The following is a 21,914-nucleotide window of genomic DNA, read 5'->3' as shown; positions in this document are numbered from 1 at the left end:
CATGTGTGAACCAAAGGCAGGCAGAGAACAAGCCGAGACTGTCGGGTGTGCAGGTGGAACTGTGTGAAATGGTAAGTGGTATCTTGGATGAGCTGGAGGACTTGGCAATAGCTAGCGAACAGGTGGCAGAAGCTGGTGGTGGTGATAGAGCTGGTTGGAACATAGATGGTGTAGTACAGGGTGGGGGCGGGTTTGAATGGGGGCACAATTGTCGTTGGACTAGGGGGTGGCACAGTTGGACAAGAAGGCAGGAGGGGCAGTGTTGGCTATGCCGAGTGCTGGCAGCTGGTCACAAGCAACAGTGGCGTTGCTCGACAGGGAGGCAGCGGTTAGTACGGTACTAATTGGACTAATGAAACTTGAACCTACATTTGATGAAAAAAATTTGTACATATAGTTTAAATGCCTATACTTAATGTTGGGACTTATAATAATGCACTTCAAACATTTAAAGAATTTATATCAAGAGTTAACATATTAAGATCTTGCGGGTAGAGAGGATGGAGAGCTTGAGAGTGGAGATAGAGTGAACATACAACGAAGGAGAGCTTGAGGGAGTGGGGGTAGGGAGCTTGACGAGAGAGAGCTTAAAATTCGAATTTGAAATTTGCCACACACACACACAGATTTTGGGGATATGTACACGTGTGGTGTGGGAGAGGAAGCCTAAAGAACACCTACAACTCTCCTAATGGTAACCCCAAACGGTCACAAATAGGCTATTTAGAGTAGTTGGACACCTTCCATCAGATGCCATCAGATGTGATCAGATAGGACGGATCACGTGAGTCGACTTGTCCGTTGGACGTGGACACCCTAAGCATAAGACTCCAAAATGGCAAGCATCATTGCATGCCAAATGTGATAGTTCTCCCCATCTAGCTTTGATTTTGCGGAAGAACTGATAAGATGGGGACCTTTTGGTCCATAATCGTGTGGAACTCGAGGTCGATTTCAGACAACATTGCTCCTGAATAACATGCACAAAACAAGAGCACCCCCCTTCGACTGCAAAAAGACAGCTTGCTAGGGCTTCCTCTGCTCCTTCACATGCCTTGACTGCCAGAGGTGATTAGGAAACAAAGTCCGTCATCAAAGGCCGAAAATGCAGCCTTTTCTCCTTTGACAGCAAAGCCTGTAAAAATCAGCACACTTCCTTTCCCATGTGCCTCCGGCACTCCGCTTGCTTCAGCTGTGTGTCGATTCACAGGCCTCCCACTCTCCCTCAAACGTTGGGAATGTAGCCTTCATGTTGCACTGAAATATTCTCTTCAGATCTACGCACAATCAATCATCCCTTCAATGTGGCTCTAACACCATGTCAGACTCCATACTTTTGCAACATGTATTGTATGCCCACAGATCATATATCTTCCAAAAGTATAGATCTTTGGAAATGTGGAGTACCCAAGGTATAGAGAAGTCTCATTACCAAGTTCATAGTGCATATTTCAAGAGAGGCAGTCACATTAAGAAAAGCTATCTCATAGAAATGATCAATCGGTTTTATAGATGTACCTTTGGCCGCTCCATCACATTGGAGAATGTGCAGCAAATGCGGAAGCGTGTGACCAAACTGAAAGAAAAGACATGAACACGAGAGAGAGAGAGAGAGAGAGAGAGAGAGAGAGAGAGAGAGAGAGAACAGTGAAGACTGCAGAGTATGATTGCTGAAGACTGAAGAAGAATCTGCACAACGGGTTGTAGGAGTATCACCAGCTCTCTCTCTCTCTCTCTCTCTCTCTCTCACTTGCAGAAAACAGAAAATTGAATGTGGGTGACCTGACTATTAATAGCCTACAATAAAATAATACAATGCAGCAGGTCAGCCAGGCTGAAAACTGCCAACTGCGACAAATGGATAGAAATAATAATAAAATAATCTCAAACTGCTGCAATTGCTGCTTGGCTGCCATGTGGCACCTGCCTGCCCTGCCTGGTTGCCCAAACTGCACAATAAATGCTGGTGGCTGCACTTAAACTGTCAGACCTGCTCCAAACTTGGTAAATCTGCCCTAAACTGTCCTGACACAGCCTGTGCCCATCCTGGGGATGACCAAATCTCTAACACTTTGTCATTGATGACCTTCTGCCTTAGATCTTCTCCAAGATAAATACTCACCCTTTGTTTGAAAAGGTCTTGTCCTCTAGAAAAGTTTAGTGACTGAATGTATCTCACAAATGGTCTCTTTGGTGTTTAAATAGTGAGAGTATGAGTACACGTTATTGAATATTAGCTCAATTTTTTGTGACTGAGTAAAAATGTACTCAATCACATTTCAATAGTTTGTAACTCATCTGTGTTTCTATGCAAAAGAACATGATACTGGAGTATATGCTGTCATTGTTGAGCAGTCCATCTCTGTTTAATCTTGATTGTTGGAAAGTGTTTACTGATGAACGAATAAATGCTTGCAGTATTTAAGCATGATGCTTTGTTGAAAAGGAAAACATATTCAATGTTTGATGAATGAATGCTTGCAGTATTTGAGCATGATGCTTTGTTCAGAAGAGAAAGGGTGACATTAGCTGAAGCATTGCGGCTGGTTAACAACACTGCACTGTATGGGATGAAGATCCTGATTGACCTTTGTATGGTGAGTCAATATACACTGCATCCACTTTTTTGAGCAGAAGCTGGATAAGAAAGTATTATGAGAGCTCAAGATTATCTGGATATCTCAATATGCAAAATTTGATTTTCTTTTGTTCAGCTGTGCTTCAGTTTGGTATTCAGTGTATTGTGATTCTATCTTCCAAACAAGGTGAATCTCCATAGTATATATGAAACCAAGTCCACTCAAATGTTTTCCCGATTCAGCATGCAAATGGGGAAGGTCCCTTAAATATTCCTTAAACATAGTCATCATTCCCATGATCAACGAGGAGAAATTTTTATCGTAGAGATTCATAATCCAATTCTCCATCTGTATCATGGATCTTCTTTGTTGGGTAACTATCTGTACACCTATATGATGCATTAGAAATGGGTGCCCCTTCCAGTCTGTAAGATTGAGAGCATAGGCCATTACTCTTCTACAAGTAGGATGTGAGGTCCTTGTGGATATTCTAATGCCTAAATGGTTGGCTGCTGGATTCATGCCCATTGATTGAGAAGGCCTTGGCTTGGGGATTCCTCAATTCATCTGTTTATTGTCACTTACGGGTCCTGGTTAACTGTCAGCACTTTGTTCCCAGGGAGAGACAGGTAATAGTCTCTTAAGTCAGCTTTTACTTGATGGGGTCTATCATTGGTAGGAAAATGCAGTGTTGCTGTGATGTCAAGTGCCATCTACAAACCAAGCTACCTGAATTTCCACCCTTTGCTCAGCCATTTTAGGCCTAGAGAAACTGTCTCAGTCGAGAAAATCATATGGCTGTGCAAAAAGCACCTCAATTGCAAGCAAGCCTCTCTCGCATCATAATTTCATCCTCCACAAACAAAGTTGTTCTAGATGATGATGAGGTTGTGCAGTGTACGTCTATTTTGGCAATCCTGTGTGAGAAGTCTCAAACTTATGGCATGAACTTGCTACTAATCATACTTGCTAGTTCCTTTTAAGCCACTAAGAACAAGGCAATGGGCACCACTGACTGAGCTCTTGCCAATATGAATTTTGGGCAGTAGACAAATCAACCATGCTGAAGGGCCCTCGGGCTTCCTCCTTATTGAAATCTGCTGAAAGGCTGCCAAGTGAGTTACCTTTATGTCCTCTCAAAAGGTGAGATTGAAAGCTCTGGACAGCCCATTGTCACTTCTGTCCCTCCTGATCCTGAAAAGCTTGCAGCAAGTCCTACTCCATGAGGGATCATTTTAAGGAATGGTTCATCTCCCATATAACCAAAGAGAGGTACAGTTCCATACCTCCTCTCTGCACCACCTGCTCATCCTTGTCTTCTGCATCGCTTTGAAAGGATTATAATAGAGGCTATCTAAACTTTAAATCTTGTATCAAAGGAGTGGAGGACAGAGAGTTTGGACACATGACAGCCAACATAATTGCTCAAGGCTGTAGCCTGTGTTTAACTAAAGAGTACAGTTAGCAAGGTAGCTTTCCTGGCCAGCGCATGATAGTGAATTAGTACATTCAGATCCACATGCATCTTTGGAGTACGTATAAGATCCAGCTTCAATAATTGCAGTGCTTTGTGATCCATATGAGTCTTCTAGAGAAGCTCTGTGCCTGAGATGGAAGGCACTCCCGATCTTGTATCAAAGGAATAAAGTATCGAGAGTTTGGAGACATGACATCCAACATGATTGCTCAAGGCTGTATTTACCTAAGGAATACAGATAGCAAGGTGGCTTTCCTGGCCAGCACATAATAGTGAATTAGTATAGTCAGATCCACATGCATATTTGGAGTACATATCAGATGGACCTTCAATAATCACAGTGCCTTGTGATCCATATGAGTCTTCAATAATCGCAGTGCCTTGTGATCCATATGAGTCTTCAATAATCGCAGTGCCTTGTGATCCATACGAGTCTTCTAGAGAAGCTTTGTGCCTTGTGATCCCTACGAGTGTTCAAGAGAAGCTCCATGCATGAGACATTTAACACATAAATATCCTTTTTTGTCCAAATCAAGTGTGACAAATAAAACTACATGTAGGTCATAAGAATCAATTGGACTATTCAAAGCCTTACATTATACATACGAGGGCCAAGTAGAGAGCTTTTTGATATTCTTTTGTGAGACACAAATCAATTTCTTGCTTATATTGATGTTCCATCCAATAAGATAGCTCAATTCCCTGCCAACCTCATGTAGCTGCAGAATCAGTCCTGACAAGAGCATAGAATGCGAATCATAGTATTTCAAAGGCGCAAGCTTAGTGTGTTGTCAAATCAAAGGAAAATAAGTGTCCATGAGAATTTGGCCATGTTGGGGTCATTTTTATGCATTAACAAATAATCATCATAGGATTGGGCTAGGAAAGGCCTTGCACTTGTAATTGCAGTCCATGCAACATTCTTGCATGTGTAAGACTGTCCATATATAGCAATGACAAATGAGTGGTAATGGCATATAACAAAGCATTCAATGGACATCCTTGTCTCATAGATCTACACAATGTGTAGGGCATGGACAAATCCCTTGCCAATGGTACACTCTCTTACAAACTAACACATACACATTTCAAATGGTATGCACTAGCATGAAGATATGATATGTTAAAAACCTGCCTTTTAAGGTGGTTTTTTTATACACGTGAACAATAAAGGTGTGTCTGTATTCATAGTTTGGATGAAACTGTTCAAATGGTTTGTTTTTCACTCTCATGATGTGATACCCTTGAGTTCACATACATGTTTTAAATGATATGTACTGGCATTGAGATGTGAGACACTGAAAACCTCCCTTTTAAAGTGGTTTATTTTACACTTGAGAGCAATGCAGGTGTGGATCTGTATTCACAGTTTAGATTCTCCAATGAAAAGATTTGGATGATTTGTTGTTTACTCTCCTGTTGTGATGCTGCCTGTGTGAGACCACATTCAGTCTAACAGCAATTAAATCAATATGTTCTGTACTTCTGTCTTGATAACCTGGATAGACTGGAAGGACAAGATAATGATGATAACCACACAGCTTGACATCAATGTAGGAACTGTCTGTCCTGGATGTGGGGAAAAAAACGGAACATCCAGATGCATTAAGGATTGGAGAACTTCTGTTTTTCGTTCAAGGATGACTCACGGTTACATTCTTTGCCATCTGCAGGGTCACCAACAAAGCTATTGTGATGCCCCTCCAGAAGGCTTGAGAGAGATTACAACCGCCGAAATTGTATCAGTAATCATTTATTCCTCTGATCATTCAATTGATTCTTGAGCCCAGAACTCTTTATATATATCTATTAGTTATAACTATTATATGAGATACAGCTGCTTTCCAATCAAGTTTTGCAACCCCTTTAAAACCCCTTTCTTTGTTTGTTAAATACACTATTGGCTGATTTTGACTGCTGCTTGTTGAGTTAGCAATGTTTTAAGTCACTTGCTGTTTGTCTAATGATGCAGATCTTTGGGCGTGCAGGGAATGCATGGATCGGCTTTGGCTCAAGCTACAGTGTGAAAACAGCAATTCAGAGAGCTGCTTTTGAGTCTCCTTATTTACAAAGTTTAATTCCAGTAAGTAATTTTCATTCAATGTATATAAGCGTAGCAACATAATAATGAAACCTTTGTCGCTACAGTTGTAAGTGAATGGATGTCTTTTACCTGAATAACATGTCCATTTCCCTCCATGCTTTTATTTCCTTGCTTTGTATTGAAAGAGACACTGCAAGGCCACCTTGAGATGCTTTGCCTCAAACATTGCCATTTCTGAGGATTTTCATCCCTAAATATTATAGCAAGAGATGCTTTGTGCATTTCCACTGATACAAGATTGGGTTATTGTTTGATGCATCTTACAAAAGGAAGCAGCTCTCTGCAAGCATACAACAAGTTTGAGAAATGAAGAAGATAGTTTTGGTGGTTGGAGAGAGAGACTATAGAAGTTGTTTTTTCCTAATTTGCAGGTATGCCTGCAAGCTTTGTAAAATGATCCAATGGCCATGGATGTTTGTTGCTGAGCCACAAAGACAAGTATTCTCAAACATGAGTAGCCGACACTAGTGGACATTTGAGTCATCGTTGTGATGATGCATGTTGTGAATTTGACCTCAAAAGTCCTCCCTAAGTCTTTGGTCCCGATGTTGTGAAAGATCCAGTGAATGCTAGGTTACCATGGTCCTCCATATCTAGGTGTCATAAATTGAAGTGTCTATGGCAAAAGTTTCTTTCAAGGATCCTCGCTTGGAGGGAGACTCCTACAATGAGCTTAAGCCAAAGGGTTCTGCTCTGATTGTTTAGGTCTGCAACCCCCATGTCTCCTCTAGATCTAGGCTATATAATAACATCCCAAGCCACTTTGCCTTGGCCGGTGTAATATACCTTCACTCATGTCTATGTACTTGTAAGCTGTAGCGCATGTTGCATAGGTGGCATAGATGTTTTGGCATGTTACTCTCAATGGTTCATCTTATATGCTCTAATAGCATTGCTATTTAGACTTTAAACATCTCTTCTATCACCTTTAGTCCAAAATAATCAAGTTTTTTTTTGGGTACTAATATCATGTTGTACGTTATACAATTTGAAGGGACCATTTAGTATCGTATTTTATTGTACCTTTTGTACTTGGTAACTATGTCTTTATAGTGTGAGGTATTTAGCCTTGACTTTAGTATAGGCCCTCCATCTGTAGATGTACTACTTGTTGCTCTCCACCTCCTCCTAGCAAATTAGCCATGGAATTAATTCGTTAATGCCTAGTCTCTAATGTCGCCAATGGCATTAGTGGCCAAAAAATTGGCCTAGGTCCAAATCTAAGATCATGTACCACGTAGTACCTATCAAGCATAACTCACTACAACTTTTGCCTTTGGCACCAACTAGAATCTTGGGGTCTTGGGTCCCACACTCTAAAACAATGAACTTGCGTATCATATGTGCAAGTCACATTAGCACATTTGATTAACTTTTAATCAAATGCTAAGCAATTCATTAAAATTTCACGTCCTTGTGATAGACCACCCTCTTGAAATCCTTGCAATCGTCTTTGATTACATTGCAATGTGCCAAAGTATCCATTGCCACTACTGAAAATACATGTTGGCATCATAGTCAATCGCTTATCCCTAACCTTGGGTGGATCTTTAGGGTGTGGTGGCTGTCCTTTGGAAGCTTTTTATTGCCAAAAGGTCTTTGAAGATGGCATCTTTTTCTTGCCTTTGCTGTACTTTTTGGAAGAATTCCAAAATCTCTCAAATTGTGGATCTTTGGCCAATTGAACAAAGATATCAGCTGTTGCCTTTAACCAAGCCTTGAGCTCGTCATCATATGCTTCATCTCCTTGTTGATCATTAGCATCTTGTGACCTTGATGGATGGGCTTCTTGGTCAACGACTACGTTTTTTTCTTTTTGTCCATGCTGTAAGCTTGTTTCAAGATTAGGCATGGCATTTCCCCTAATACTTTGTGAGTTTCTTAGATTGAGAGGCATCATCTCTCCTTCATCCCATCTCACTATCTGAAGACATTCTTGCTGTAAATGCTTAGGTGAACACAATTTCAGCACTAGAGAAAGCTCTTGATTTCAAATTAGGTGACACATATGCACTAATTCAAGGGAGTTGATGGTATCCCAACAATGGAACCTTGAAACCAGCCTTCCTCCTTGGATAGGGTGATAATGACCTGATTTAACACTAATTACAGCAAGTACACAATTCGCATAAATTGAAAATGCACACTTTATCACTTTAATCTTAGACAATAGATGGCATGTTGGCCTGAAAACTCGCACCCCTTTCTATATTTTTAAAGCTTTTAATACAAATGGATGGAGTACAACTGAGATTCTTTGATTTGCTCCACTAATCTAAGTGTCTATTGTTGTCAAAATTGACGAGCAAGCCTTCAAACCAATTTTCCCCTTGGTTTGCTCAGGGTTTGGTCTTCACCGTGCTTTTTGAAAGACAAATTAAGCCCTAAATTTGATATGGGTTGGCTGGCCTTTTGAATCTCTCCAAAATTCTTTAATTTTAGTTGCTAGAATTCGAATCCTAGGCCCTCAATGCAAAGCATGAAACTCGAGGTGGTTATCAAACACTAATTTTTGCTGTAAATTAGGGTCTATAGCAAAAAGTTTCTAATATCTCCACCTTTGATGACTCAAAAGGGTTGGATTTTGTTGAGATAACTTGAGAGACAACTATAGAATGAGAGAGAATGAGTTTAGGATCACCAAAAAGGCTGCTCTCCCCTCCTTTATATTGTTGCTTGCATTAGTAGGACCTTGGATTGTTATAATCTGTACCTAGATGGTTTCCAATTGCTGTCATCTGTTGTAGGAATCGTCTTTGATAGCTACAAATTACATTAGTAGTATCTCCTTGCTCTAAGTTTTCTTCTCTCTCACAATGGTTGGAATAGACTTCTACTAGCCCCTAAAAGTGATTTTTCCACTTGCATGGATAAGTTTTGCCAAGTGGCAGCCTTCTACTTCTAATCTCACTTTGTAGCATCATCCAACTTATTAAATTAATTTTTAAAATATTAATTTTCAAAATCAATTTAATAAAATTTTTAGTGCCTAGAAAATTAATCTCACTAATCAATAATTAAATTGGCCAAGCCAATTTGTCTTCCAGGTAGGGTAGTCAGATACAAGCCATTCGATCCAACTTATCCATGGATTTAGTTTGGCATCAGAGATACACAAAAAATGCCAGATAAAATTTGGTGTTTCATATAGTCATTGAAAAATACATAGAAAATTAAGGGTTAGGCTATTAAATATTATTTGTTTTAGCATGAGAGTGGCTACGCATGACATGGAGTGTCACAAGGCATTATCCATCCAATACTTATTTATATGGTTTATAAACCACAAACGTCTTTGCCTCAATTTTCATCATGAACATGAGAGGTTGAGACAATGTAAATCCAAGACTCTATTCACAAGTAATTATCAAGATCTAATTTCATTTTTAAGGTTGAAAACATGTGCAATAGATCAAAAAATGAAACTAGCGATAACAGTGGATCATGATCATTGATCATGGTATGGCAAGTCACAAGTGCCAAGTGGGAAGTATAAGAAGTAGTAGATACAAAAGAAACTAAAGGTTAAGACTCAAGATGAGTTTTGTAAAGTAAAGGCTTCATGAAGGGGCTTAGGCATTTTGATAGGGGCAAAGAATATAGACATATAGGTTCGGGTAGGGGAAGGAAAAGAAGAGGTAAAGGAAGAGGAAATATAAATAAAGCTACACATAGGGGATGAGACATAAGAGAAAGAGGAGGATGTAAAGGTAGAAATGGACGGAGGACATCCAAGAGAGGAGTAGAGGAGCTTGTAAGAGAGAGTAGAATAAGAGAAGGTGGTAAATGAGGTATAAGTAGAGGTCAATGAGGATAAGGAGGAAAAGGTTGAAGCAAAACGCCACTTTCTTTTAGCACCAACTCCACTCACCTCCCAAGAAAAAAGAATAGAGGGAAAAAAATAGACGAACATTGGATGGATCGTACACATCCAACCGGACTGGACAGATCATACTATATGGATCCATCCCTGAAGAAAATGCAAGCATGCTTCTAAGTATTCTTGAGCAATTATTAGCCCTTAAACCATCATTAATCAAGTAATTGATGTCTAGTCTCTAATGTCACAATTGACATTAGTGGCCAATGAATTGGTCTAGGCTAAATCTTGACATGAGGTACCACCTAGTTTAGACATGACGTATTACAAGTTTTGCCTTTGGCATTAGTTGATATTTCGGGATCTTGGGTTTCGGAGTGTGAAATAACTAACTAGTACCTCACATGTGCAAGTCACATTAGCACATTTAATTAGCTTTTAATCAAATGCTAAACAAAGCAATAAAATTTCACGTCTTCATGATGCATAATAAAATAAAATTTCACGTCTTCATGATGCATAATAATGTGAGCATATTACATATTCCGAAAGGACACGTTTATTGAGTGATAGCTATCATTTTGTTGCAATGGAAAACACAAATATTGATAGTTTTTTTAAAACAGCCCTGGAAAATCTTGTTGACTGTTTAAATGGATGTTGGGTTATGGATTATAGGGGCACGGTTTTAAAGGCGAGATTCTAGGCTATCCATGATCGATGCCATTGATACAAGATTGGAAGGGAGCATTCTCTCACTTTCACTGCTTTGACAAGTGATCATAACTGGTCCCTCGGTAATTCCATATGAAAGAAAAGCATACAGGGGACTGCAATTTTTGAAGAATGCTTTGCTCTAGAGACACCTTCACATCTCCTTTGGAACTGCCCAATCACTAGAATATTCTTGATAACAAGTGTTTGCCATTATTTAACTTTAAACACTCCAAGTTTTCAATTGGGTCAGGTATTGAGCTTTTTGGACAAGTTTGACACCAAAAACTGTGCATTCTTGTGAGCTGAGTCATTTCATTCCTGAAGCTACTTCTGCATCAGTCCTCATATGATAGCTTCTATGTTAGTGCTTCTTGTATGGATGTGTTTTACCACAGTTTTCAATCTCTTTGAAAAGGCTGCACCAATAGAGATTACCATGAATTTGAAAGGCCAAGAAAGTGCTTGCGAGAAACCAAAGCCTTGATTTTAGGAGCTATAGTTTAGTGTTTTTCAAGTGTTCAAGATGGTATGTGCTGACTTTATGACATGTTTGTATTTTTCTTTCTAGACTGTTCATCTTATTCCTAAATGAGAACGTTTCTGCCTGTGAAAAAAGAACTGACAACTCCACATTGTTAGGGACTCAAGGGGCTTGTGGCATGCAGTATTGTAAGCTCAGAACCAAAGAGAAGGAAGGACCTTCAAGCAGCTTTGCATGCCTTGCGTTGCATCATAGGTCCTAGAGCACATCTTATGTGCACTATTCTGAAAGATCCTTCATTAGGACAAGGTGCAGTCCTTGCAACTATATTAGTGACAAGGTATGAAGTACAACCTAAGAGTTTGTGTGCACTATCAGATTTATTACTACTCTTTTGGTTGATCCCAGAACTTCTCAACATTAGAAGTATCATTGATGGAGATGATTTTATTCATTTTTAAAGATAAGATGGAATATTTGAAGTTCTAAACTGTACAGGAATTTGCTGTTGAATCAATGCTGCTTGGCAATAGCCTACAAGGCAAAAATTGTGATTAGGGGCTCTTAATTGCTAACTTAAAGAGGATATGAGGATGGTCGAGTATGAATGAATTACTGTGGCAAGCACTTATGAAAGCATTCTCCAAAGACTATCAGAAGCCTTTGGTGGTTTTTGACAAGTTTCATATAGCAGAATGAAAAGAGGGAGAGGTCATCTTACAGGTCCTGTAACTGTATCAGGCTCTAAATTTGTTTAGTGATAGTGCTGCCATTAGGTTGATTGCTGTTGCACCCTTATTTCCCTGTGTGGTTTGAAATATATGAAAGCATTGCAGGTCAGCTCTTGTTAACTTTGCCAAATTGATTGTATTGCAGTGTCTTTCCTTGTGTTCTGTTCGCAAAAGGTAGGCATCAATGCATCAATGAAGAATGAAGAAAATCAAGATATAGCTCGCAGCTCAATGGCTGTTAATAATTAATATAGTGAAAACATGCAGATGGAAAAGGTAGTTGTGATAATGAGGGCCAGTACCCATAGTGCAATTAATACAACAGAGATTAATGTACCACTTTGTGAAAATAGTGCTAGTATTGTCAGTTCCAATTATTGGCATTGCATGGTATGGGTTAGTGGTGAACCTTGGGCTTAGTGGACATTGTGTGACTGTTCTTGCTCTGCTCCCTCTTCACATAGCCTCTTTGTCCAATCCTTGTGCTACCTTCTCCCCCTCTTCCTCCCATCCTAGTGCCATCTTCTCCCCATCCTTGTGTGGTTAGCCCCTGCCTTTGCCAACCTCTCCACTGCCCTACTTGGCTGCCAGCCGCATAGCTGCATAGACGCAGCTCTCCCTCTAGCCAGCTCCCAAGCTCCCTCTGCCAGCTGCTCCCACCTCTGTCCTTGGCTGTCTGTCTCACGGCTCCCTTCTTTTTGCAATAGCTACCTTCAGTTATCCAGTACAAATCCAGGCTTCAGTTCTGGGGTACACTGTTACAGCATGTGTATTTGAAATGCTGGAGCAAACAACCATTGCACCAAAGTCAAACACCTTAAGAGTTTTCTTTCTGAGGAGAAACTATAGTAAGGTCAAATGGAGTATGCTGGAACTGCTGTCTTGGACAGGTTGTGGGAGATCCCTCGTCCTGTTCTGAGCTTCCCAAATCGGCTTCATTTCACCCTTCTGATGGGCACCTTGTGCGCTGCCAAAGCCACCCTGCCCTTTTGCAGGTACCCCCCAGGAGTTAGTCGACAACTGCGTGATAGACCCTGGAACAGAGTTATCTATTTTATGCCATGTTATTCATGGTTTATAATTCCTCCACAGTCACCATTCCCCTTAGTACCTGGTCACTTTCCTCTTCCCAGGGCTTGCAGCTCTTGATTCGCTGTGTATAGATTTTCTTCTTCTTGGCCTTTCATCAGGCAGAGTGGATCCATGCCATATTGGGTATGGTGATGGGTTCACCAGAGGCTAGCGTTAGTTGTAGCCAGGTTCTCCCCCCTTCTTTCCCCTTTCTTTCCCAAGGTCATGAGAAGTGCACACCACTGGTTTTCCTATACAGTAGGAATGCCTTGTGACACTTTCAGGCCAATGGGCAGCTCCATGTCATCTTTGTTTGTAAAAGGCTCTAGCACATATAATGCCTAGGAGGAGGCTATCTGGAGCAAGATAGAAGACACATGTTGTAATGGTTGTCGTAGGAAGGCTAGAGTTGCTATTAGAGCAGTGGCCTACTTGAATCATGGACCTTCATTGTTGTAGACACGGTCATATGCCGTCTCAAAGTCAAGGAGGACCACAATAAGGTCCTAGTTCTTGGATTGGGCTAGAGTGGTGCACTCCCACAGAGTGAAGATATTATCCAAGATGCTACATTCTCAGACAAAACCTGTCTAGGTGGGGATACATAATATCTAGCATCAATGGGGATAGTCTAAGGCTAGTCGGCTTCACAAGGATCTTATAGGCTATTCCGAGCAAAGTGATTGGTCTCCATTGTGTGATTTCTAGTGTTTCTCCTCATCCTTGGGAATGAGGTGAATCAGCCCCTCGGAAAGTTCCTTTGACATAAACCTAGATGCCATAATCTCTTGAAAAGCTGAAATGATGCTTGCCCTAATAAGTTCCCAATATGTCAAAAAGGACTTAATTGAGTCCATCTTCTCCTGGACACTTACTTGAGGGCAGTGCCAAAGGTGCCTTCTCCAGCTCCTCTATGAAATGAACCATCAAAAATCCACTCATCCTATCTGTGACCACCCTTCTGGTACTCTACCATACAGTCTCTATCCCTCTCATAGCCGGCGGGCCAAGTGGCAGTCCATAGCAAAGCTATGTAATACTATGTAGCCACTTGTCTCGCCTCCGAAAGGGCCCTGTGCAATGGATCCATCAGCTCTTGTGAGTCTCTAAACACTTTGCCCAGATTTTTTGGCCTTGTGTGGAAAAAGTCTTGATTAACCTTGTCACGAGACGAAGTTTGGAAGGAAGCTCTTGCGTGAAACCTATACTCTGATCTGGCTTCCTTCATGGCATCGATCTCTGCTTTAGTGATGTGGATCCTCTCAATCCTTAGAAGATTCTCAAGCCCCCTTGGATGTTTGGTGGTGCATTTAGCAATGCGGAGTAAAAGAGGTGGTACAGTGTGCAAAGGGGCAGTAGAAGATAGCATGGTTGGCAGAGAGGTAAGGCAATAAAGATGGGCGAATGAGAGAGAACAGGGAGGGGAGGCAAAGAAGAAGAAGAGGTGATGTTTGGCAAAAGAGAAGAAGGCAAAGTACTTCTAGTGCATGCGGCATATGCCATAGAATTTTTGGTTTGTTACTCTCTTGCATTCATCTTATACTCTAATGGGCTTGTTATTTTGGCTTTAAACATATGTTCTATCATCAATTGTCCAAAATAATCAAGTTTAAATTTAAGAAAAGAACTTACTTTTATCATATTGGAGCTTACAAAATCTTAAGGTACCATTTAGTACCAGTTTTATTGTACCACAACTTATAAAATCTTAAGGTACCATTTAGCATCATATTGTATTGCATTGTATCATATTGTACCTTTTACTACCAGCACCAATAGAGCCTCTTCTACTCGTCTTTTATTTGCCTAAATTTTAGATGGGGAAACTATCTGGTGGTCATCATCCAAGGGTGATTTAGACTCTTGCTCTTTTAGGAGCGTTGTAGTCTGTAGTACATTGTCACACATGGGAGTCAGTTGCTAGCATCATTGCATACTATATTTCCATGACTAGATGTAGATAAACCCTAAGCATTGCACTACTTCGATGTGAAAATCGTCTTCCAGATCTAGACTTCCGACTATGTGTACCTTCCTAACTAGATGTGATGGACTCCATTGTGATTCAAAGAGCATGAAAAGGAGATGGGAGGCATTTGTAGCCACTTGGGACTCCAATATTTCTAGCCGCACATTTCCCCAAACATCTTGACAATATACTCTTCCTTATCGAATCTTTACCAAGCAAAAAGGCCCTCTCCAGTAAGATCAACTACCCTAAGATTGTCCCACCCTTTTCTTTTTCTTTTTGTTATGGGTTCTATTTTTGTACCTTGGTTTTTATCCAAGGTGTCTTTTAATAGAAATTTCTTTCCTTGGAAACATAGAACTTACCTTGTGGGTTATGGGTTTGAATTTGGTGGTTTCGTACATTTAGTACGATACGTTTAGTACGTGAGTATGTATGTCATGGAACATACACAAAAATTTTAAGAATAAAATACGTTGTTTCGTACGTTTATTAAAAAAATACATATAAAATTATATATAGAATCAGCCTACACATATATAATGTGGAACTGAAAGATAGATCATGAAGAGGCCTAGGGATTTGTGGAAAAGAATGAGGAGAAAGAAGGAGAGGGAGAAGAAGAGGGATTTGGGAAAGGGAGAGGATGTAATATGTATGTATGAAACTTGAAAGTGTGAGAGAGGGAGAGGGATAGAGAGAAAAAGGGAGAAGGATAGTCGCTTGAAAGTTGAGCTCAAGAGAGGGAGATTGATGAAGATGGAGGCTCATTTTTGTGGTGAGATTGGGGGAGGGGGACTGCCCTTTTATAAGGCTGAGGTGAGGGAGAAAAGAAGATGGAGTATGAAAGAGGGAGGAGTGTGAATGGAGAGAAGTTTAAATGTGTAACATGCCAAAAAAAAAAGGCAAACTTTCAAAAAAAATACAGCTATGGACATTTTAAATGATTGTTTCTTTTGGATACAATTTCAACGCACACAAACTGTACGGTACCATACAAAACAAACGGACAGTATGCATAGTTGCCTTTGTACATCGTACGGTATTGATTGGGCCGTACGAAAAAAGGCCCACTTTCGCCATCACGTACTAACGTGTTCCATTTGCACTTTAAACTACCGTGTCTGCTTGCGTGGCACGTTTTGGGGGGGGGGGGGGGGGGGGGGGGGGAAAGGTGGGAACCCTTGGATACCTCACCTTCAATTTGCATGTGATCCATATGGAGAGGGACACAAATAAGTCCAACTCCCATCATTGGACATGTAAGTATTGCAGGAAGCGCTATACAAGTGGTGCAACTCGGCTTCTCTAACATCTTTCCAAGATGAGGGGGCAAGTTGCTCCATGCAAGGAGATCCCTCAAAACATCACATAGGAGATTCTTGCTAAGATGAGAGGGGTATCCACAAGAGGAGGAGGAAGTGGCTTATCGGCACCAACTCTTATGCCTACTAATGAGAAAGCATTGAATGTGGGCATATCTTCAACTGGTGCGGGAGAGGCCTCTAGCATTGGTGGTGGGGGACTCCACATCCGCATCCGACTCTAGTAAAAGACAAAAAGTGGAGGCTCATGCGGTGCCGGAGAGACAATCCTCTCTCTCTCAAGATCCCGGTCATGTGCATGGATCGATTGTCTTTCTTAGAGAAAGGCAACAACTTACGGACATTGAAATTGCATGCATGGTGATTGAGTGCAATCTTGCATTCAATGTCCTAAAGCAAGAGCAATGGAAGAAGATGTTCAAAGCCATTGCCAATGTGGGTCCATATGAAGGATGGATCGGTGTCACATATGACATAAGAACGAAAAAGATTGATGAAGAGAAGGAGAAGATTAGTAGAGCCCTTGATCCTATTCTGGCCGTATGGATAAAATATCCATTCTCACCAGTGGATTGAGTGGTTATAAGAAACGGGGTATCATCAACATACTTATCTCATGTCCACTCAGTATTTACTTTTTGCGGGCAGTAGATATTGGCAAGAGGGGGAGGAAAACGAAAGGCGCATTCATCTACTGTCACATTTTACAAGCTATCATTGAGGTATACATTTTCTTTTAAATTTGTTTCACTTTCTTTCATTATGATAATTGATTTGTGCATAACTATCTATTTGCCTATTCTAATTACTCTCTAGAGTCTAATATCTATCTCGATTCTCTCTTTCCCCTTGGGTCCCATTCCCCCATCTCTCTTCATTCTTGAATCTTGAAAGTTGAAACTCGAAAGGCTCAACTCTCTCTTTCTCTCTCTAACCTCCAAGTATTATTAGTATACTTGTAATTTGTAAATTGTGGTTGTAGGTGGGCTCCTTAAATGTGGTGCAAGTTGTTACTGACAATGCATTGAATTGTCGACGCATGGGCCGTTTACTTGAGGCTAAGTTTTCCACAATTGTGTGGACTTCATGTGCAAGTCGTTTGGACTTGCTCTTGAAGGACATTGGGAAGCTCAAGTGGGTGAAGAGGGTGATCTGCAAAGCTACATCAGCTATCACCTTTCTTACGGTAAAGATAAAGGTACTTGCGATGTATCGTGAGCATAGTACATTGGAGTTGAAGAAGTCTTCTTCAACTTGCTTTGCTTATATGTGGTTATTGTTGGAGCGTCCTTATGAGGTGCGGTCCACCTTGCACCACAGATAGTGCTGTCCACTCTATGGAATGAGTGGGATGAGCTTGAGACAAAGGAGGCCAAAGCCATGCAGCGCTTGTGCTATAATGAGTAGTTTTGGTAGAAAGTTGGTGAGGTTGTTATTGTTGTGACTTCCTTTTATAAGGTGTTATGTATGAGTGATTGCGAGGGGTCCAGCATGGGCCTTCTTATTCATTTCTTTAGAGCAGAGACACAATGTGCACATGTTTTAGAAATAGCAGAGAGATGGATATGGAGGCATAAGCCATCCATGGTTTTGCCGCATTGGTATATCCGGCCTACAAGAAGCTGGGAGTCGTGGATGATAGAGAGCTCTGCAGACTAGCTTGCTTATTTGACTCGTGTGTTCCCTGTGGATGACCACAATGCAGTGTTGGAGAAGCTAGGATGCTATGCAGATCAGAGAGGGCATGTGGCTTTTGCTTCTCCCACTTGTTGGAGAAGAGAATTACTTGTGAAGCCTTTATTTCGTTCTCAAAACTTTGGATACACATTGGAGACTCTTCAACCCTTAGCCATGAGGATCCTTGCCGAGGATAACTCTTCAGGTGCATGTGAGAGAAACTAGAGTGTTTGTTCTCTCATTTACACGAAGATTCGCAATTGGCTTAGCACATGATAGTTGGAGTGGCTAGTCTATTGCTGCACTAACCTACGTATGATGAGGGCTATGATGAGCATGTGTAGTCGGAAGCAGGTAAAGTTTAAAGAGTCAACCATAAAATTTAAAATTTGTTGTTTTAAACTTTAAACTTTGGAGTTTATACTTTACAATTTAGACTTTAGCATTTACATTGTGGGATCGTACATTATGTAGGTGAATGTTGATACATTCAAGTTGACGGGCGATACTCTTCAGAGTGTACATCAGGAGGTGAATGAGGTGATTTTTATAGAGCTTTATAGAGAGCTTATAGCAGCAGATACTGGTGACACTCGCAGTTAGTGTGCTCATGGATGAAGAGTTCGAGTAGGTGATAGCAGGGGCATGGTCATTTGATGCCTTCAAACATTGAGGGGTGTTTCGACTTGGTTGTAGACATATGTAAGATGGGGCTCTAGTAGCTCACATCCTGTGCCTCATGATAATATCCTCCCCTTGCCTACACAACCGCCACCTAGGGAGCCATCATTTGATGATGATGGTGTGAGAGGTTGAGATGATTGAAGGTCAATTGAGAGTGAGTAGACATTGTGTAGAGTGAAGCACAACACCCAATGCAATATACTGAAAGAGTGTAAACTGAAAGTACAAAGTACAACCCTTAAACTTTAGGATTGTAGGGGATGTTCACTTCCGAAGATGATAAGTGTTTGTAAGAGTGTAGCATAAGCACATACGAAAGAAGAGAATAAGTCTAGGGGAAAAAACCTCTCTTAGCGAGAGTAAAAAGTGCTCCAGTGTCCTACTGATCACTGATACTTCTTTGTGAGCATAGGCATGAGTGAAACCCAACAAACCCCCCTAGAGTGAAGAGTGATCAAATGTACAAGGATCATCCACCACCAAAGGAGATCAAATTTAAAGCATTGCGAAATGCTTCAAATTTGTCACGAGGAAGAGCTTTGGTGAAGATGTGTGTCACATTATTGGCGGTAGGACAATGGACAAGGTTGATATCACCTGCATGTAGCCTCTCTCTGACAAAGTGGGAATGTATCTCAATGTGTTTTGTGCGTGCATGAAACATTGGGTTCTGTGCCACTGCAATGGCACTCTGACTGTCAGTGAACAAAGGGGTAGGCTCCATAACAGACACATCCACATCATCTTGCAAGCGTCTAATCCATACACATTTAACTGTGGTAATGAAAGTTGCCTTGTATTCAGCTTCACATAACAATGTGGCAACATTGGATTGTTTCTTGCTAAGCCAAGATATGCAAGATGAGCCAAGAAAGAAACAATTGCTAGAAGTGGAGGGACGTGAATCATAATCACCAGCCCAATCGGAATCACTATAAGCATGCAACTACAGTGGTCCCCCCTTGGCATAAAGGAATCCAAGAGATCTAGTGCCCTCCAGGTAACGAAAGATACGCTTAACAGCTTGCCAATGTGACATGCATGGCTGATGCATATATCTACTCAAGGTTGAAATTGCAAACTGTATGTCCGGCGTAGTGTTTCATAGGTAAATAAGACATCCAAGTGTTGGAGCATGTGTGATATCAAACAAATCACTGTCATCATGTAATGACGGCTTTAGACCAGGTTCCATTGGTGTATAGACTGGCTTGCAATCCTATAAGCCAAACTTCTCAAGAAGTTTACCAATGTATCTTGACTGTGATAAACCAATACCTCTAGCATCATGTATGAACTGAATGCCCAAGTAATAATGCAAAGACCCCAAGTCTGACATGTCAAAAGTTTGCTGCAAATTTTGTTTGAATGCTGAAATTTGATCAACATGTGTCCTTGTAAGGAAAAGGTCATCAACATATAAACAAATGATCAGCATGGACCCCCCCTCTTACATATGTAAAGGGTAGATTTAGATGAGCTATTTATAAACCTTGGGCTGAGTAAAAAGGCATCAATCTTTGCATACCAAGCTGTAGGAGCTTGTTTCAAGCCATATAAAGCCTTTTTCAGCTTACAAACCAAGTGTTCGGATCCCTCAATTGCAAAACCAATGGGCTGCTGTACATATACTTCTTCATGAAGTTCCACATGTAAAAATGCAATTTTAGTATCTAATTGATGCACAGTCCATTTATAATGGGCAGCCAAAGCAACCATTAACATGATGGTAGTCATCAAGGAGGTAGGAGTAAATGTCTCCTCATAGTCAATGCCTTTCTTCTGTGCATAGCCCTTAGCTACAAGCCTTGCCTTATATTTTTGAATGGATCCATCTGCATTCCCTTTCAGCTTGTAGACCCATTTTGTTCCAATGGCTTTCTACCCAAAGGGCAAAGGCATTAACTCCCATATTTGATTCTTAATGATAGAATCAAATTCAGCTTGCATTGCTGCCATCCAGTGCACACTATGTTGTGCCTCCTCAAAACATTCAGACTCCTCATCATCAACTGTACTTGTTGCCATAAAAAACTCCATGGTATGTGCAGTATCATGCATACGAGCTTGCCTTCTAGTACGGCCAGCCATGGGTGCATCCAGATGACTATCTTTCATAGTCTGTAAATACCATCTAGGCATTTGTCTTGCCTCTTGACTGTGCACAAGCTCTTGCTGAATTTCAGATTCAGCACTACTAAATATTCATGTCAGCCAATGGCTGATTTTCTGCATTTTCTAATGGAGCAGTTGGCTGAACATTAAGTTCACTTGCTGAATCTAGCTGAATTACCAAATGAAATGGGCAGCCGCCCTTTAAATACATCATGGGCATCCTGATAATGTGTTAAAACCAGCAAGGGATAATTCTGATTTTTCATCAAAGAGTACATCTCTACTGACAAATACCTTTTTAGAGACCGGATCATAGAGTCTGTAGCCTTTGCTCTCACTACTATATCCCACAAAAATGCATTTGACAGCCTTGTTATCCAACTTTTTTCTGAGTACCTGAGGAATGTGTGCATACACAAGATATCCAAAGGTACGAAAGTGCCCAACAGAAGGTTTCCAGCTGTTCCAAGCCTCAAAAGCTGTATTATTCTTTAATGCTTTGGTGGGGTATTTGTTTAAAACATGGCAACCACACATTACAGCTTCCATCCAAAAACTGTGTGGCAAGCTCTTTGCTTTCAGCATACATCTGGCCATCTCCACGAGCGACCGATTCTTCCTCTCTGCAACCCCATTCTGCTGTGGAGTATAAGCAGTAGTGAACTAGTGAACAATGCCCTTCTGCTTCAAAAAAGAATTCAGCATAGAGGACATATATTCCCCCCCTCGGTCCGAACGGAGAGTCTTTATTTTACAACCAAATTGGTTCTCAACAAGTGCTACAAAAGCCAAAAATGCATCATACACTTCTAACTTTTTAACCATAGAATAGACCTAGTAGAGGCGAGTAAAGTCATCAATAAAAGTCACAAAATAGTAATATCCACCCAATGGCTTTGTTTGCATAGAGCCACATATATGTGAATGCACTAATTGTAACCTAATTGTGGCTCTAAAAGCAACATCACGGGGAAAGGAAAACCGATGTATTTTTCCCAAAATACATCCTTCGCACAAGTGCTCAAGAGGTCTCTCTCCAAAAGAGGTAATCCATCTAGCATTTTTGTACGCTGTAAGAGCATCAAGCTACCATAGTTCACATGCCTCATGTGAGCATGCCATAACTCCGTATGTAACATAGCAGGAGTAAGAGTGGATGCTAAG

At 40.8% G+C, this 21,914-nt stretch overlaps 1 protein-coding gene across 1 annotated transcript in view; it reads left to right on the top strand.

Moving 5' to 3' along the window:
• Positions 1 to 21,914, top strand: part of ARC3 (GTP binding protein) — a 185,814-nt gene that overhangs the window by 148,476 nt on the left and 15,424 nt on the right. The window contains exons 7-10 of the mRNA XM_087674777.1: positions 2,485 to 2,597; positions 5,730 to 5,801; positions 6,029 to 6,139; positions 11,337 to 11,518. Coding sequence (XP_087530903.1) covers positions 2,485 to 2,597; positions 5,730 to 5,801; positions 6,029 to 6,139; positions 11,337 to 11,518 — 478 coding nt within the window. The remainder of the gene's footprint in view (positions 1 to 2,484; positions 2,598 to 5,729; positions 5,802 to 6,028; positions 6,140 to 11,336; positions 11,519 to 21,914) is intronic.

This window comes from Lygodium microphyllum, chromosome 3, assembly GCF_053477565.2.
Source record: "Lygodium microphyllum isolate KBCC chromosome 3, Lygodium_microphyllum_v1.1.10, whole genome shotgun sequence".
Classification (NCBI taxonomy): domain Eukaryota; kingdom Viridiplantae; phylum Streptophyta; class Polypodiopsida; order Schizaeales; family Lygodiaceae; genus Lygodium; species Lygodium microphyllum.
This window is presented reverse-complemented; position numbering and strand designations above follow the sequence as displayed.